Source organism: Sceloporus undulatus, chromosome 5 (assembly GCF_019175285.1).
Source record: "Sceloporus undulatus isolate JIND9_A2432 ecotype Alabama chromosome 5, SceUnd_v1.1, whole genome shotgun sequence".
NCBI lineage: Eukaryota > Metazoa > Chordata > Lepidosauria > Squamata > Phrynosomatidae > Sceloporus > Sceloporus undulatus.
In genome coordinates, this window is record NC_056526.1 from 69,425,117 (window position 1) to 69,444,689 (window position 19,573).

The 19,573-nt window shown below is 38.2% G+C and overlaps 1 protein-coding gene across 2 annotated transcripts in view; it reads left to right on the top strand.

The window, feature by feature from the left end:
- MET (MET proto-oncogene, receptor tyrosine kinase) overlaps window positions 1-19,573 on the top strand; it is a 120,565-nt gene that overhangs the window by 75,382 nt on the left and 25,610 nt on the right. For both annotated transcript variants that reach the window (XM_042468033.1, XM_042468032.1), the window contains 5 exons: window positions 2,079-2,181; window positions 2,466-2,602; window positions 5,105-5,266; window positions 6,705-6,804; window positions 16,861-17,076. In XM_042468033.1, coding sequence (XP_042323967.1) covers window positions 2,079-2,181; window positions 2,466-2,602; window positions 5,105-5,266; window positions 6,705-6,804; window positions 16,861-17,076 — 718 coding nt within the window. The remainder of the gene's footprint in view (window positions 1-2,078; window positions 2,182-2,465; window positions 2,603-5,104; window positions 5,267-6,704; window positions 6,805-16,860; window positions 17,077-19,573) is intronic.

Consider the following 19,573-nt stretch of genomic DNA (forward strand, 5'->3'; position numbering starts at 1 on the left):
TCTCATGCATGCAGAGAATAGAAACATTCTCTGGTTTTAACAGTTTTGTCTTATTGTATTGTATTTATATGTAATTGTATTTGATTAACCTGCTGTTCACCGCCCTGATCATAGGAAGGACGGTATACAAATAAAATTTTTATTTTATTTTTATTTAAAAAACTGGAGTTGTTAATTGTTTATATATCTGAACTCAAAGGTGTAAATTTAAAATCTTACGGTATTATGGCTGAATTACATTTTATAGTATTGTTGGATTTTTGTATACTGTACTTCCAAAACAAACATTTTAATTTTGTACACATACTGTGTTCACTGATATATGTGGACATGGTACAGAAAGTTAGCTTATAAATATTTACATAAAATGCAATTAGGTTGATTTCCTGGTCTGTCTTCCTGAACAGGGGTAACCAAGCCACAGTAGTCCATGCCTTCCTCAGAGTGGGTAAAGTTGCTTAGAAGCAATGCAGGAATGACTGAGGACTGAGGAGCCCTGGTGGTGCAGTGGTTAAATGCCTGTACTGCAGCCATTCACTCAAAACCACAAGGTTGCGAGTTCAAGACCAGCAAAAGGGCCCAAGCTCGACTCAGGCTTGCATCCTTCCGAGGTCACTAAAATGAGTACCCAGACTGTTGGGGGCAAATTAGCTTACTTGCTAATTAGCTTACTTGCTGTTCACCGCTATGATCTTTGGAATAGCGGTATATAAATAAAACAAAATAAAAACAAATTAATGACATGGCTTCATCAAAATGCCATGCCCTCAACGTAACCTGAAGCCACGTAATTTTGCCCGTGTGTTTCGGGCTTAGGGCACCTGCAATGTCAGAGACTATGATCATGCCCATGATGTCAGGGACCTGGACATACCCCTTGAAGTCATCTAGCCCAGAAAAACTGGTTTCCTATCCATTCTGTATAAACTCACTTGGAATAAGAAGCATCTGCTTGTGGTCTTCTTGTTGGGAAGTGATGTGTTTAAAGTATAGGACGAACTCAGTGTCACAGACCATGTTATTATTAAACCACCAATTAAAAATACTGCTCTGGCACTGTTGGCAGTAATACATATAGTTCAGGTGCCAAAGTAGTTCTTTTGGGATCCTGTCAGTTCTTGCAGTCACTGATTTAGGTCACAGATAATAAAAATTAACAGCTACTCTGGAATTTCAGCATTTGAATTGTAACCATTTAATAAAATGTGGAAAACATTATGGCTTATTGCTGACACAGCAGTACAGATAATATAAATAAAGTACTTGCTTTTCTATGACTGACTCATAAAAACTTCATATCACAAGGCCTTTAGATGTTTCTGATAAAGCTGTCCTAACATGTCTCCATTTTGTCATGCTCTTGGAAAATGTGAGGTTTTTCCTTACCACTGTAATATCTTTTAGGGCAGGCAACATGAAAAGTGAAGCTTTGTTGCACATTCAGTGTTTGGATTAAAAAGAATGTTTAGATGCACACACACCTCTAAAAAACTTTTTTATATGCAGGCACTGGGAATGCAACAGAACTTCACTTGTTCAAAAGCATACATCTCACTATCTTCTTTGTAGTGTATGGATATGTATAGCTGTCTATACATTGTCTGTCTGTCTGTCTGTCTAAATATCTTATCCCTTGTGTCTATAGAATTGGACCTAGATTTAGTAGTGTGCAGCTGGGCCAATAAAAGTGAACTCAACAGGATAACACTGATTATTGAAGAGAAGCAACTTCTGTGAAGGGAGATGTCCCTCCTTCCTTCTGCACTGCCAAATACCTTTGTCAACTCTTTTCAGCTAACTGGAAGAGGCAGCAAAGTCCACTTTTGCTAACCCAGTTGCATGCACTATACAATGCAGCCACAAGCAGCTTGCTTATTTTTCGCAAAGCATCTGTCCAAAAGCAGAGATATTCATGGATCAAAAGAAAAAGAAATCAATATTATGCACACATACCCACCAAAAGCTGTCAATTGACATGTCTTATTCTATCGCTTAGCTGCATTTTGTTATTATGTGCTGTGCAGTTCTGTTTTATTTATTACATAATTATAACTGAAATCTTTTTCTTTTTGTTGAAGATTGGAGTGCACAATTGGTCCTGTAAAGAATGCAAGTTTTAATGTTTCAAGCACTGTTTCCAATGGACAAGTTAATGCTTCATTCAATACATTCTCTTATGTGGTATGTATTTGAAGATTAATGTTTCAGTTCTACAAAAGCGTTATGAACTTATATATTCTGAAACATTTCCTGTCTTAGTTTGTTTTTAATTTACCTCATTAGATCTGTAAAATGTGTGTTTGCTGCTTGTTACTTGCAGTTTTGTGGAAGATTATAGCTATAGCATTACATCTCTCACATATCAATTTAACTTTGAGTGATTACTTTCCATATTCTTGTATCTTATTCTTTTAACGTTAACATTTTATTTAAAGTAACAAGACTTCCTATTTTTCACTGTACAGGATCCCATAATAAGTAGTATCTCCCCCACCTACGGTCCAAGATATGGTGGGACGTTGCTGACAATAACTGGGAAATACTTAAGCAGTGGGAATTCTCGCGAAGTTTATGTTGGTAGAAAGCCTTGCAACATAGCCAGGTATAATGTTAAATATATATATATATATTCACTGTTACTATTTTATATGCTTATTAACATTAATTTTCTCAGGACAGATTTCTAGACATTTCTATAAAGTTTACATTTGCCATCCAGAAATGTTTACAATTTTGAAATTATGATATCTTTCATTTTAAAACAAAACATTTTTCCTTTGGAAAAATTAAATTATATTTGCAATTATTAATGAATGGTTTCTTGTAAACCTCAGAGTTATTTCTTTCCTTATTTCTCCACATTTGTTCTCATATGGTGTGTTAATTTGTCCATATGGCCATATTTCACTTTCATAGAAGCATAGAATATGAAGTGGCCTCTTGGGCCATATAGTCCAAACCCCTACTGAGTGCAGGATCTCCAGCTAAACAGGTAGCTGTCCAGCCACTTTCTAAAGTTGTTCAAAGAAGGAGATTCCACCACTTCTCTAGGCAAATAGTTCCATTGCCAAACCGCTCTTTCTATCAAGAAGTTGCTTCTCGTGTTCAAAATCTACCCTACTGTAACATAAAACCATTAGACCTGGTCTTTTGTTCTGGACCATGAGGCAATAAACCTGCCCACTCTTCTCTATGACAGCCCTTGAGGTACTTAAAGAGTGCAAACATGTCATCCCTCAGTCTTCTCTTCACTGAGCTGAACAAGCCCAGCTCCTTCAAACTATCATCCTTGTTGCTTTTCTCTGAACCTGCTACAACTTGTTCATAGATTTCCTGGCTCCTTAAGCCTTTCCTCAAATGTTTTGTTCTCTATACCTCTTACCGTTCCCGTTGTCCTTCTCTGAACCTGCTCCATTTTGTCTATATCCTTCTTAAAATGAGGCGTGCAGAACTGAACATGGTCTTCCAGATGAGGCCTGACCAGCACAAAATATAATGGGACTGTAACTTCCCTTGATTTGGAAACTGTGCTTCTACTAATGCAGGCTAAAATAGCATTCACCTTCTTTGCTGCAACAGCATACTGCTGGCTCATATTCACCTTATAATCAAGAATAATCCTAAGGTCCTTTTCACATATAGCACTCTTGAGCTGTTCATCCCCTATCCTATACCTGTGCATTTGATTTTTGTGGCCTAAATGTAGAATTTTGCATTTATCTCACTTGAATTTCATTTTATTAATTTCTGCCCAATTTTCTAGTTTATCAAGACCCTCTTGAATTCAGTTCCTATTTTCCAATGTGTGAATTGTTTCCTAAACTTCTTTGGCATATAGACATCTAAAGCCTTGTGTGTTCACATCTTTTGTTTTACCGTGGCTCCTATGCTTTCCTCAGTTTTTCCTCTAGAAAGTGGCAGAACTCTAGAATTCACAGCATTGTGTTTAGAGTTTACTTTTGGACAGATGTTTGATCTATCATCTCAAATACCTCAAAGATTTAGTTCTTTCTGAGCAATCTTTTACTAACATTAAACTCTGGGATCTCTACTTGTTTTCATTGACTACATAATTTTTTGTGTATCTGGTAAACTGATGGCTCTATGAAATTCAAGAGAAACAAAACTGAGACTAATGGAATTTCATATCTTGGTATTTCTCAATAACCTTGATTGTTTTTTAATACATTTTTAGCTGGAGGGCATCCTATCATATGTTATGGCTAGTCCTGGTCTACCCACTCATCCTGCTTTCTTTTTCATTTCTAGTTTGTAGGCAGTGCTTAACTTGTTTGTCACTGTTGGAACTAACACCACCTAGTCATAGTCTCATTCATTGCAATAAATGAGTGTTTTGAATATATTCCTTTGTTTGTATATCCAGTGGCAAAGAAGGTTAAACTAAACAGAAATATAACCAGACCAAATAGTAACAAAATAGTGTGTGTGTGTGAGTGAGGGAGAGAGACAAGGAGAAAGAGGCAAGTGAAAGGGAGAGATCATGTGCTGGGATGTAAATGTATGTAATGGAGGTCTGTGTATTGTAAAGATCCCCACCTAATGCCCATTTGTGCATCCCTTTCTATGAATTTGCCAAAGGATAATAAGATATTTTTATTTAATTATTTTACTATCTTGCTTAATTCTCATACAGGAGTGAATAACATAAATTTATGTCAAAGAAAGGAAAGAGGTACCCTTAGGAATATCATGGGATTGGGGGCTAAACCACCATCCTATATTGGATTGGCCTGGTGCCTGAGATGAATGACAAGCCTTTGGCAAATAGCTGGCCTTGTTTGAACATACTATTTAATTTATAAAGCCATCATTTTTAGGATGATAATCAGTGTTGTGCCTGCATGGTTTCTCCTTCCCTCTCTAGTGTGCTGAAAAGTATTATTTCTAGGGTTTGTTAAACCACAGTTTCCCATTCAACCCAAACTGAGAAACTATGAGTACAGAACAGATTTTGACAGATTTTCTTACTGACTGCATTTTCCCGCTGAGTTCAAATGTAATTGATCCATGATGCACGTATCTTGTGATACTGATGGTAGTAAGCATTCCTTTTTAATTCTACTGTTGTTGTTTTCTTATGCAGAGTGTCTGATAATATCATAGAGTGCTACACCCCTCTACAAAGAGAAGTATCAGAGTGTCATGTCAGAATGAAAATTGACTCAGCCTTTCGTTCAGCAGGTCATTTTACATACAGAGAAGATCCTGCTGTTTCTAAAATTTATCCTGCTAAATCATTCCTTAGGTGAGTGAAACTTTCCCATTTACAGTAATTAGGGAGAAAAAAATGTCACTGATACAACAAACCACCCCTGTTTTACCTCTGTGGACCATACGAAATAACCCTGTTCTGATCCAGATTGCACACAGGAGGAAACTTTCCTACTGCAAAAGCAGCTTAGGAATCTTAACTACCTTTCCAGTTGTTCAGATTCCTTCTTCCTCTTGGGAAGCTGGCTCCCATTGTGCGATCTGACTTCTGTGATATATCTGTGAAGGTGGATTCTGTGTTCCCGAAAAATAACATTTGATATACAATAATTGCACTGACAGCTGATGTATCTTGTTCAATATTCCATCAGTTATGCTCATGTAGGTCCCTCCTTTGGGTGGAACCTGGTTATAGACATTACATTCCTCCTTCCTCAGGACATATTCAGAAATGATAATACACTGCAGGCTTGTAATTTACAAGTGTAAGTCCCCCTCATTGAAGAAAGAAATACATTATTAAACTGGAAGATCTTGCAGCAATTTGAATCTGATGTATTCCTGAATCTTTTGAAATTGAAATGCCTCACCACCCACCCCGGCCCCCCAAATAAACATCATTCAGATGATTACAACATCTTCCAATTCAGTTGTTCGCATCTACTTTTGATGCAGGAAGGGAAGAAGTGACCTCTGCTACTCAAGACGAAGCTCCAGTTCATTCATATGCAGTGGTGTACATCTGCGTCTAACACCAGTGAATATGAGCTTTTCTCCTCTCTTGTTGCAGCTCTCTGTGTGCTAAAACCTGCTTGGGAAGATTTCCCTGCTTCCTGGAGCAGGTTTTCAGGATTCATAGAGTGAACTGCAGCTTTGCCAGTTCTCTGGCTAACACATTGTAAACTGCTTAGAGAGTGCTTTCCACTATAAAGCGGTATAGAAATGCAAGTGCTATTGCTATGGGAAGCAGCTAGATTGAGCAGAAAATACATAATTTGTTCCTCGCCATTGAAACACTGGGGGAAACTCCTGTGCTGTAAATCAGCAACAACAATATCATAACATGCATTGTGGCTACTGTAAGCTATTAAAATTTTCTTACCATTGCATTTTCTTAGGTTTTGACTAATAAAAAAATAGTTGTGTGTTAATTAAAACAATTAAAATCATGTTAATATGATGTATAGAAGGAAATCCTCTTCTCAAATTATTGTTATTATGATTGTTAAGATGCCCAATGCTCCAATAGTCATGTGATTTACTTATTTAATTTATTTCTTTTGAATTTCTATCTCATCTTTCTACCAGCACAGGATGAAGCATAACTTATAGCAATAGTTCCATGTTAATTTCTTTCACAAAGTCTTTCTAAGATGTGGAATCGAAATAATGCTTTGGGAGGGGGGACGGGGAGTGACCTTTATTCTGTGTTGGTATTTCTATAACTATTTCTCTCTCTTTCTTTTCATCAGTGGCGGAAGCACAATTACAGCCCAGGGGATCAACTTGAATTCCGCATTCTCTCCAAAGATGGTGGTAACAGTTCCTAAGCTAGGCAGAAACTTTACTTTGGTAAGCTTTTATCAAAGATACACTCTTTGATTGAAGGTACATGTCTATGTTCAATCAAAGCATGCTACATATTCATTCAAAAGCAATTCCCACTGTAACCATTTGAGTTTATTTCAAGGTATCTATACATACAGATGTAGCCTTGATTTCTTCCTTGTTTTTGCCACTTTATCAACATATTGAGTGTGTTGTCAGTCTAGCAACTGTAAACCGATGGACCAAGTAGGCAGCTCATTTGATTTTTAATACTTGAGTTTGTTGTTGTTGTGTGTCTTCAAGTCAATTCTAGCTTATGGCAATGCTATGCTAGGTTTTGTTGGCAACATTTATTCAAAGATTTGCCTTTGTTTTTCTCTAAGGCTGGAAGAGTATGCCTTGCTCAAGATCACCCAGTAGACTTCTAGAAATGTTCCAGAAATGTTTTATTTATTTTTGTATGCTATATGTTTAGGACTAAATGAAGGATTAATAACAATTATATTTTATTTATACTGTTAATTATATTAGGGGAATATGGTTGATGATTTATTGTATTAGAAAAACAGTGCTCTTTCTTAATAAAGCAATACAGATTTGTAAGCACTGTGGAGAAGACTAAGAGTGTCATAATGTCTGTCTGCTATTTCTGCTTGGATGCTCCATCGGCTACCAAGCTACTTGTTTTCCCACCAATGCCAGCTCTGCATTATTTATTTTCAATCACAGTTAGTGGCGCTAATATTCAACCTGTGAAGGAAGCATGTAGTCTTGGTTTCATTTTTGATTCTTCCCTTTCATTCGTTCTTCAAATTCAGGTCGTGGCAAAATATCATTTCTTTCTTTATAGTCTAGCGAGAATCAGGCCTTTTCTTTCAGTTTTTACTGCTAAGGCTTTGGTTCATGCACTGGTCATTTCTCGCCTGGATTACTGTAATTCTTTGCTAACTGGGCTTCCTCTTTCCCATCTTGCCCCCTTGATTTCTGTGCAACACTCTGCTGCTAGGATCATTTTTTCCACCCGCCGTTATGATCATGTCACTCCATTGTTGTCGTCCCTTCACTGGCTCCCGATCCCATTTAGAATCAGTTATAAGCTATTATTGCTAACTTTCAAAGCGCTCCATGGTTTGGCCCCGACCTACTTGTCAGCACTTGTTTCCCCCTATCTTCCTGTTTGCACTCTGTGCTTCGGGGCTGTTCATTCAGTCAATGATTTTCTCTGCCCCTACTCGGTTATGCCCCTTCTCCCATGCTTGCCCCCTATTTTTGGAATCTCCTTCCCTTGAATTTGCAGACCACCACCTCTCTAGACTACTTTAAGTCTAAATTAAAGACTGTTCTATTCAGGGAAGCTTTCCAACTTGCTCCTTGATTTTATGACCATGTTATTTGTATTAATTTACACTTTTATAGTATTGTTTTAACTTTGTTATAATAATATTTTATTAATTTTATAATCTTGTTAGGTTGTGCACTATAGGCAGGCTTTTGTTTCTGTTTTGGATTGTTATTTTCTTTCCTTTGTAAAGCGCTATGTAAAGCCTATGTGCTATACAAATAAACATAATAATAATAATAATAATAATAATAATAATAATAATAATAATAATAGTTGCTTTTATCTTTTTTCTTTCTTTTCTTTTCGCTTTCTCTCTCTTTTTATCTTTGTCTTTTATATTTTTTCTTTTTTTCCTCTTAGTATTTTATTTTTGCTTTGATACTTTATAGTGCTAGTGTAATGTTTTATATGAAAAACTTAATAAAATTATTAAATTGCTACAGGGGTACAGTAGAGGACAACTACAAATACTACTGTGGCTAATGACACAAATGGGCTTGTTAATGTTCTGAGAAGTGAAAGGACAGTCTGAAGCTGTATAACACATATTGTAGGAATATATTATGCGAGAAACATAAATCGGGAAACGTTAGATTTAGTAAAATAAGATATGTAACATATAAACATTGCAGTACCTGGAGTGAATGAGCTAAAGTGGGCAGGAATGGGATATTTTGACGCAGATATTTACACATGTTTTACTCAGGAAATGAAAATAGGAGAAATGATTTGGCATTAATAGTAAGAGGACATGTAGCAAAAGCAATCAAAGGATATAATGCAAAGTCTGATCAAATAAAATCAATAAGAGTTCAGGTGAAACCTATCAGAATAACCATTATCCAGCTACAGAGACAAAAGCAGAAGAAATGTAAAGATTCTATTCTATTGGAAACCTTATGCTTAGTTGTAATACGTGCTGGCAGTTATGCAAGCCTGATGTCCTTGTAGAATGTTGACCAATGATATTGGGTAATGAAATATGCATATAGAGGAAGAGAAGCTACCAGGGAAACAAAATTGTATTTCTGGTTAGAGTATCCAAATTATTTATAGGAGATGCAAATATAACTGCAAAAAGAAGTGCTTTGAAATTTAAGTAGCTTGGGAGATTATTTTTATTTGTACGAATTGCTAATAAACAGAGATAAGAAGTCTTTTGAATCAAAATTGAGAGCAAAAAGTAGCTCTGATTTTCTTTAAGTGGATTGAAAGGGTTTGTTGCTTCGCTCAGAAAAAGTGAAAGGGAGCACTGTGGAAACCTCTATGCCAGCTTGACTTCCAAATGTCACCTAATATATTAAGCTTAGTGAAGCATGATGTTAAATCTTTTATCATATGGATTGCATTTGACTTTGTCAGAAAAGTATCTGGAGAAGCATGTGTATAAGGAGATAGAAACCAACACAGACAAAGATTTGTGCAAAATGCAAATCATTTTAGGACAAAGTCTGAAAGAGGTTTGATTCAGAGAGAAATTGCTTGGAGAGGTGGAGGATTTGAATTTTTGATACTAACTGCCTATTATGGAGTCCATGACATGAAATGGGACAGATAAAGTGATTCAGCACACAAGACAATGGGACTGGATAAACTGGAATAATGGACTAAATAAAGGTATTGGAATTATGTGGAAAGAATTCCCTTTAGCTGTGAGAGCTAAAGAAAGGGTGGAAAGAGATAGATTCTTGGGAGAGTAGCAGGTCATCTGCATACTTTTTCACATCATAGAATTGGAGAGTTGGAAGAGACCACAAGAGCCATCCAGTCCAACCCCCTGCCATGCTTTGCTGAAGTTATTGTGAACAAAAAAGCAACCAAATGGGGAAAGGCAGCAGGCTTTTGAGCCAGCAGACAAGGAGGTGAAGTTCTAAAAGAGTAGTGGTTCACTGTGAGTGGAGAAGCAGCCTGGTGAGCAATCTTTTGATTCAGCAGCCAATTAAATCTCACATATTCCATATAGATATTATATGAAAGAAGAGGGAGGCAGAAGAATCCATCATTGTCTTCTGCAGTGTATGTGCAATGTATGTCTTCTTGCCAGAAAACCTTACCAGTTATACCTGTAGTAAGTGAACAGTAGTTCTCTGTGAAGAGGTTAGTGCACTACTACATGTTGAGTCCCTTTAGTGCATTAGAGAACAGGAGGACTTCCTGGCTAGAACACAAGGAGAATTGATCCTGCAGAACCAACAGGCAGAAACTGACAAATAAAGAGGCCTGTAACAGTAAGGAAACACCCTGGAAAACAGCCACTGTTAGCAGCAGACCATACAGAAGGGCTTTAGAACCTTTCCAAGCAAACAATCACTTCCAGCATCTTCATGAAGATAGCAGCAGTGAAGATGCTACTACAAAAAACCAGTAATAAGGGATACTGCATGCTAAGTCAAGGTAACCACCAACTGTAACAAGATAAGAAAGATGCTGATGATTAAGGACTTGTTACTCAGGTATAGAGGCACCTGTGTGCCAGCTAGAGAAGATGAATCAGAAAGTGTGCTGTTTTGCTGGTACACATATTCAGGTTGTTACTGACAACTTGCCAAAACTCATCAAGTATCCCTTTGTCCTTATTTATGTTAGTACCCATGACACTGCCAAGAACACCTTTGAGCAGATCACCTCTGACTATGAAACACTGTGTTTTATGCTCTAGTCAGCAAGTGTCCCAGGAGTCAGGTTGTAAGGCAAGAACTGTTGGGTAGTTAATCCAGTCCAAGTCAGTCACAGCTTATTCAGCAAAATGAAAGGAGAAATAAGTGCAATCGTCAAGTGGTCCAGAATGTTGTTGCAGTAAGTCAGCTGAACAGGCTAGGATAGCGTGGGCCAAGCCTGTGCTATCCTGACTTGGGTCGGTTCCCAGGCCAGTGCAGGGACAGATGAGTGTTTACACTCCCTCCACCATGGACCCACTGCCTCCTCTTCCCTTCCTCCACCATCACCCCTACTGAGAAGACCCCCAGGTTGCCACATCTGACAAAGAAAGAAGGCGCTTGGCTGCACTCACATGGCCAGGCACCCGGTTCCTACATCAGATAGGGTGATGGGAGTCTTCTCAGTAGAGCCTATAGTGGAGGAAAGGAAGGGGCACTCGGGTCCATTCAGTCAGACCCGCGCTGAGGCCCCTTTGCACTGGGATCGGACCAGGACCACCAGATTTGTCTCTGGTCTACCTGATCCTGGCATGGAAGTATTGGCCTGTATCATTTGAACAGGACGACACACTGCTGGGGAGAGCCTTTTGGCCCATGCTGACAGCCCATTTGTGAGTAACTCAGCATTAATATGAGTTGCTCATTTTGGAACTGAAAAATGGAAATTCTGGTTTAAACAGGGGAGCACAGATACATCTGAGGGTAAGGATAAAAGAACAGCACAGATGAATTGATACTACCACCATTTCTGAAACCATAGTTTTAAGAAGCTGTGAATATTATTCTTATGTACCTAAAGCTCTTGTGAACGTATACAGTCCTCCTTCCTTATTCTGTTCCCTTCCCATTTGCCCTCACTGTCACTTCTTTCACTCTACCCCATCTCTGGTGAAGCTGACAAGGGCAGGAAAAAGGCTTGCAGTTGATCAGATGCATCAGTCTGTGTCAGACTTTGGTCATTTTTCATGTCCTTCTATTTTTTCTTCCCAAGTTTGTCCCTTAATCTTCCCTTTCAGCACCATAAAGTATAAATGTTTTAGATTCTATGTCAAAGGGCTTTTCCCCTCAGGGCTGTCATGATGGCTTAGGTTCTGAAACACACCACCTCTTTACCCCTCCTTTCATCTGGGTCAGCTACTAAGTGATGCCCTAAAACACCAATTTTCTTCCACATCTATCCTCCTGCTGCAAAACTTAAATTAGAATTAGGTTAGATGCTGGAGTTCAGGTTTTCTGGGTCATGTCTGCATTTTTGTCCCATTGGTCATGATTAACGTTGAGGGAAGAATAGGTATGCCTTTGTGTTATAAACTTCATACATTTTGTGGGGGAACAATTCTCCTTTCCTTTGTCCATTTTAAACAGTATTCAATACTTTAGCAATATTTTAGTTTTTAGTAAACAGTTCCACTTCCATTCAAATTAATTAGCCCTGAAACTGAATATAAATGTTTTAACTAAGTATATTTAAAATCTAAATTGAATAGACAGTATCTTAATTTTCTCTTGAATAGATTGGGTTTGATTGTTTTTTCATTTATAGATTATCAGTTCAGTATTATGACAAGCATTACATTTTTCAATTGTTACAAACAATTTCAAAGTAAAAATGTCATGTCAAATTACATAGCAATAAGGGCACTCCAAATGCAATTTATTTTGACCTTCCCAATCAGCCATATTGCATCACCACTAAACAATATTATTAGATTTATTTTATCATGCTCTGAAAGCATCTTTTTTGGAAGGTAGCATGATAAACTAAAGAGCTAGAGACCCTATTCTGATAGATGCCCACAAACTAGGTTACAAATGCCTTTGTTATTAATTTAAAAGACATTGGTACACTGCAGTAGATAAGACATACAATGAATTTACACTAATGAAATCACAGTAATGATTGCCAGGGATCTATTTTGATGGGTACAAATATTTCTGTGTGCATTGACATACCTTAGATATAGGATATAGGTGAGGTTTGTTAATATTCTTTTATTATTAACTATCAGTATTTATATGACAAGCTGTCTACAAAACAAGTCATACCAAGTGAAAACAAGCAATAATTCAATAAAATAACATAATAGCAGTGCAACACAATAAAAGTGAAAAGGTCAGCACGGTGGAAATATACAACTGAGATGTTAAAATGCAGATTAACCCATGAGGACTTTAAACCAGGCAGAGAATAAAACTTATAATGTAGATTAAAGATAAGAAATATTTTTATATCCTTGGTGAGGGAAAGTCTTCACCTGATGATGAAAATAAAACAAGATCAATGCATCTGTAAATTTTTCTAGATAATGTGTTCATAACTTGGAGGTATGGGGTGGTTTACCACCAAAAATCCTTCTGTCTCCTCTCTACCTCAATCCCAATCTTCAGGATTCTCAAAAACCAATGAAAGAATTGCTTGGGATCATACAACTTAACCAGTGCCTTACTGGTATTATTCTCATGTTTTTATCTTATGGGACAGAAAGGCCTAAATGCAATTGTTAGTCCCAACTGAAGTAAATCCATTCAGACAATAAAACATGCATAAGTGTTGATTTATCAAGTCCCATTGATTCAATGTAAGACATTCTGCATTGATCTAGGCTAGTTATACTTTGAATAAATTCTTTGAAATGTATGGGATTAAGCATAAAGTATGTTGTGTCTTCTATCATAGCAATCTGTTCTTCAGCAGCTCATAAATAAGATTAAGTCTACAGATGAAGCAGGAGGCAGTGGTTGAATAAACTGAATAATTTCACCCTGGAGATGATAGAGGGATCACTTTTTATGTTCTTTTATGCTAGAATAAATAAATAGAGTCTTAGGCAGGTTGTTGGAGCTCATCTAATCTAACTCTTTGCTCAGTGTATGATATTCAAGGTAGGGTATGGTTACAACATACCTGACAGATTGCCTTCCACGCAGAAATACATCCTGTAAGGAAGAGCTTGCTACCTCCCAAAGTAGACTGTTTCTGTGCCTGGCTACCATCCTGTCTATATTCTATAGATGTATTTTCCTCTATCATCTTTACCCTATGATAATGGCCTGTTTAGAATTCTTTCTCTTCTGACACTTGCTTTGCCAAGGATCCTGGAGGCAATACTGTGCTAGCAATAGGGGATTGTTCCATATACCCTTCTTCTTGTCATCGGATCCTACCTAGATGCCACCTGACACTCTGATTTGAACTCACTTTTCTTCATTGTGGTCTCTGCGCCTCACACATGGGTTCTGCACCTGCACAGAAGGTCTATTTGGAATATGTAGCTTGATAGGGGCTTCCTCCTACACACATGTATGCACACACAGTGAGCATGTTCAGAATTTGCATCATATTCATTTCAGTGAATTGAAACAGAACTGTGTCGTTTTGCAAAAGGGGAGGGGTGGAAATGAGGAAAGAAAGAACTTTTAAAAGGGGGAAGGAAACTTCTACAAGTGGAACTGCATGCAGAGCTGTTTTATTCAAACTTCCTTCTGGGTGGAGCAGCCTTTTACATTGATGTGTTTTGGAGCACTAAACACAACTGATTGCAAGTATAATTTGGGCTTGAACATTGTATAAAATGAAACAACTTGCATAAATATAGGTTTTTGTGTGGTTCTTTTTGAGTGTAAAATTAGAGTTTTCCAAGCAGAGAACATAAGACAGAATTTCTGGCATGGGAGATAAATGGCTTTCTTCAGCTAAGCAAGAGCTGTGCAGAAAGAGGATCTCTTTCTGTTCTTCCCACCCTTTGCCAAATGCATGATTCAGTAATTCTACATTTATTTAGGTAGGACAGTGGAAAAAACATTCCTAATGGTTGCCAGTTTTGAGCTTGAGGTGCCCATAGCGTTTTTGGCAGGCATTTGGAATTTCTTTTCCCATTGTCTTACTAAATTCCATTGCTGGTTTATTTCTCTTGTTGCTCCCGTTGAATAAAAGACCACAGTTCTCTGCCATGTACTATTCATCATGCTCTGTCTAATGAAAAAGGATGCAACTGGAGCAGAATTTCCCATGGACATATGAACCAAAAGCCTCAAATTAATTCTGGGGAGGTTTTATGTGCAAATGAGTTTAGAAAAAGGTGACAGGGGTCAGCTCCTTTATTCAAATTTTGAGAGAGAAACTACACATTACTTTGGCAAGTCCTTGGTTGATCTTCTGGGTTTCTATTTTCTTATTACATTTTTTTAACCAACTCTATGGGTGGTCACTAATCTGATTGGAAGGTGAACATGATGGAACTGAAGACATTTAATGCTTTTCTCCTGCACTTTTGCACTTTTTAATAGATAGATAGATAACCTTACATAGCCATTTATGGTGACCTAAAGGCAGAACTATCAAAGGGTTTTCTTGGCAAGATTATTCAGCAGGAACAAACCTTTGCTTTTGCCTCTTTCCAAGGCTGAGGGAGTGTGACTTGCCCAAGATCACCCAATGCTGAGTGGGAATTTGAACCCTGATTTCAATGGTGATAGTGCCAGCATGGTTTGAATGTTGAGTACTGTACTGTGACTGAAGACCAGGGTTTGAATCCCTGCTCAGCCATGGAAACCCATTGGGTGACCTTGGGCAAGTCACACTTTCTCGGCCACAGAGGGAGGCAAAAGCTCTGAACAAATCTTGCCAAGAAAATCCTGTGATAGGTTTGCTTTAGGGTCACCATAAGTCAGAAATGACTTGAAGGCAAACAACACCACCAGTGTCATAGTCCAATGCTCATGCCACTACACTGTTGGCTCTGAAGTGAGGAATGCAGATTGCAAATAACAGTTACTGTATTGTTTAGAGAAACGAAAAAGAGTAATGTATTATGTGGAACATAAATTTGGCAGTATTATGTAATGCTACTTCACTTGATCATTGCCCTTTAATTTTATTTAATTTTCAAAAGGGCTCTGTCAGTTGTGGATCACCAGGTACAATATGTAATTTGGGCTTGAATCAGCCATAAAGTGCATCAGAATCTCCACATTGGTGAGAGGCAAACCATGTTTTTGTATGAATTTTTTAAATCAAGTTTTATCACGTTTTTTAGGGTTTGTCTTCCCCAATAAATGAGTGGAAACGTCCTTGTGAATTAATCTTATATAGTCTAGGCATAGACTGCATTTCAATGTCAGGATAAACCGTGGTTTATCATCATGGGAGTGAATCTAATAAGTCCCAGGCTTGTGTGCTCCACCTCTTCCTTCTACTTCTCTGGTGCAGATGTTTCTGCTTCAGTTTTTAGGTGCATGTTCAGAATTGTCACATTGTGGTAATTGTTAAACTATGCTTTGTTTGACAGTGGTTTCAATGCATGGGATATGAAGTGAGCCAAATATGGATTTAAAAAGCTAGGTTTTGAATATAACACTGACCTGGAATGATGTATAAGTATGAAGTTTTATGTTATATTAAAAAGAATATCACATTATATCTACATTTATTTTAGAGCATAGAACCATAGAATCATAGTGTTGGATGACGCCACAAGGGTCATCCAGTCCAACCCCTGCCATGCAGGAACTCACAATCAGAGCATCCCTGACAGATGGCCATCCAGCCTCTGTTTAAAGACCTCCAAGGAAGGAAACCCCACCACACTACGAGGGAGTGGGTTCTACTATCAAACAGCTCTTACTGTCAAGAAGTTTCTCCTAATATTGAAGTGGAATTTCTTTTCTTGTAGCTTGCATCAATTGTTCTGTGTTCTGGTCTCTAGAGCAGCAGAAAACATGCTTACTGAATCCTCAACGTTGACACCACTTCAAATACTTAAACAGGGCTTCATATCACCTCTTAACTGTCTCTTCTTCAGGCTAAACATATCCTAAGTTTTTCCTCATAAGGTTTCCAAACCCTTCACCATTTTGGTCACCCTCCTCTGTACAAGCTCCAATTGGTCAACATCCTTTTTGAATTGTGGTGCCCAGAATTGGACACAGTATTCTAGATGAGGCCTGACCAGGGTAGAATGGAGTGGCAGAATAAAGTGGCAGAGTAATCAGAACTGTTAAATCCAGTGCCTTTCATATAACATGTGGCAGGCCTGCTCCAATACCCGATACTTTAATATTTGTTTTCCTTGTATATTACAGGCATGTAACCATCACTCAAATTCTGAAATAATCTGTTGTACAACTCCTTCACTGGAAACCTCTACTCTGACACTGCCTTTTGTGACAAAAGTTTTTTTCATTTTTGATGGTGTCATCTCATCTGGTTTTAACTTTGATTATGTGAAAGACCCTGTCTTTGCCATCTCAGAGAAGCCACTGCTGATTTCAAAGGGAAACCAAATTATAGCGATTAAGGTAAGCAAATACAAATATGACAAATGTGCTTTTACCACCAGTGCTGTAGGCATTTTGGAGATACAAAGTTGTAGAGAATAAAGAGTGTCTAGAATCAGTTTGGATTAGAAGAAAACAACAGGAATGGTGTATTTAATCCTGACTACCTCCCTAAGAGCTTACCGTGATTCTCTTATATAGAGGCCTATATCCATGTGAACTGTGTGGCTGTAGAAACACTTAACCCTGCTTCTGTTTAAACAAATGGGGCTTAACGGGTAAAAGTGAATGCATCTACACTTTGAAAATGATTGTTTACAATTACTTCCTTCTCTGTATCAGTGTCAGGAAACTAACATGTATTGATTTGATCTAAGACAGTCTTGATCATCCTAAATATTTATATATGCTTTATTGAAACCTTGCACCATTGTTCACTATACATTTTTAAAAAACCACCGGTTACTTCCCATTTAAAATAAGAAATGCCTTATAGGATAAATGATGATTGTTCAGCCTCCTCCCCCACATTAAAACACAGAGTGAGAGGCACTCATAAACTGTAGGCCAGCATTTGAGTTCCTTCAGTCAAAAGGTCACTGTGGGCCGGATTGGCAGCACTATAAGTTTATGTACACACAAAAACAGAAGTTTACATGCCTCATGATCATATTTTGTCTTCCAATAATTAAGCAAGCACAGCATGAAATTAAATGGCCACTTGGTTCAGTGAACAAACAGTTCTGACCAAACCAAAATTCTTTTATCTATTTTCTTAATTAGTTTCAGAAGAACTGCAGAGCCTTTATCACTTGGTTTTTCAGTAAAAGTAATGTAATGTGGCACATTTTGCTTCTAGCAAGTGAATATATACAAACCAAAATATTTTTTTATCCAGCACAAAGAGAACAAAGTACTTTTATCATTAAATATGACACCAAAAACCTGTTTTTGCAGCCATGTTTTGGTTTTGTAAATATTTTAAGCTGTCTCTTAAAACATGACCCCTAACGATATGGCATCCAATCCAAAACATAAAATAAAATATTGTTCATCAAACATTTTTAATGCAATTCTCCAGCAGCAGTTTTTAAAATACAGGCCAAAGATCTCTAATAACATTATAAAAAACATTTTGAGCAGCCCAGCTTAATAATTTGCAGCTACTATGCAGCTACTAAAACCCTTAGGAAAAGGCCATCCAACACGCATGAGTTTTCAAGGGCCACTGAAGGTCTGTAGTATTTTGGTAATGAGTCTGAATGCTAGCTTCCACTTTCCATTCATTGCAGGAGAAGCATTGGTGCTTTACAGACCACCCAAAAGGGCGGTCTGCCGGCGCCCGTGTTTGCTGCGCCAGGGAACTGCAGCGGACAAACTTCAAAAAGCGGCTTTTTTTCCTGGCGTCACAAGGGCACCGAGACATGTGGACGCTAGGTGTCCGTCACGTCAAAATGGCGGTGCCCATCTTATAGGGCACTGCCATTTTGATGCCCTTGTTATGCGCAAGGGGCAAGGCGCGTCAGGAAGCGCCACCCCTCGCGCGTAACAATGGCACCCAATAGGGCCCGCCTGGAACGCGCCATCTTTGGCCTGTGGTTTGTTTCTTAGGAGGTCCAGATGGGGTGGCAGGTGGAACTCAAGTGCTGACTGGTTGTTCTGATGTCAGAGGAATGATAAATCTGCTCCAAACTATCCAAGATGCTGAACATTATTCCCCCCCCCCAAACATTTCAGCACCTTATATAGTTCCTTTAAATTGCCTCTGAGCTGAACCCTGAGTAGATTCACTGCTGTACTAATGTGCAGATTACACCATTGTAGTAACCTAGCATGTTTTTCAATTTGGGTATGTCTTGGATTGGTTTCTCTGGCTTGTTGGAGGAGAAACAAGGCAGATCATTGACGGCTGCTGCATAATGGGCACCATGAAGAACAAACCATGAACTGAATTTCATGGTTTGTTTAACATCTTCCATTGTAAGTGTAAGCAATCAGAGAGCCAGAGTGGTGTAGGAATTGCAGTGTTGGGCTAGAAAATTTGGCAGCCTAGGGTTTGAATCCCTGCATGACCATGGAGACTGACTGGGTGACCTTTAGTAAGTCACACTCTCTCAGCCTCCGAGGAGGGCAAGGGTAAATCCACTCTGAACAAATTGTGCCAAGAAAACACTCTGATAGGTTCACCATAGTGTTGCCATAAGTCAGAAATGACTTGAAGGTACATACACCAAACTGTGATGGCTCATCCAGGCTAAATGTGCCCCTGTCTCTTCTCCCTTTCCCCTTCTCCCTTTTCAAGCCATTCTGTTCATTCTTGCACCCAGCTGGTTAACAGCTTTGTCTTATAGTGTCTCAACTCTCCATGCCATCAAACATGAACCATTGTAGGGGTTCTCTCCCTTAGTCCCCCTTTTTGACTATGTCTGCAAATGTCAGAATCCCCCAAATCTCTTCTTTCACAGCCACAGGGTACAATTATTTTGTTTTCTGGGACTGTACCCCCAATTCTTTAAAT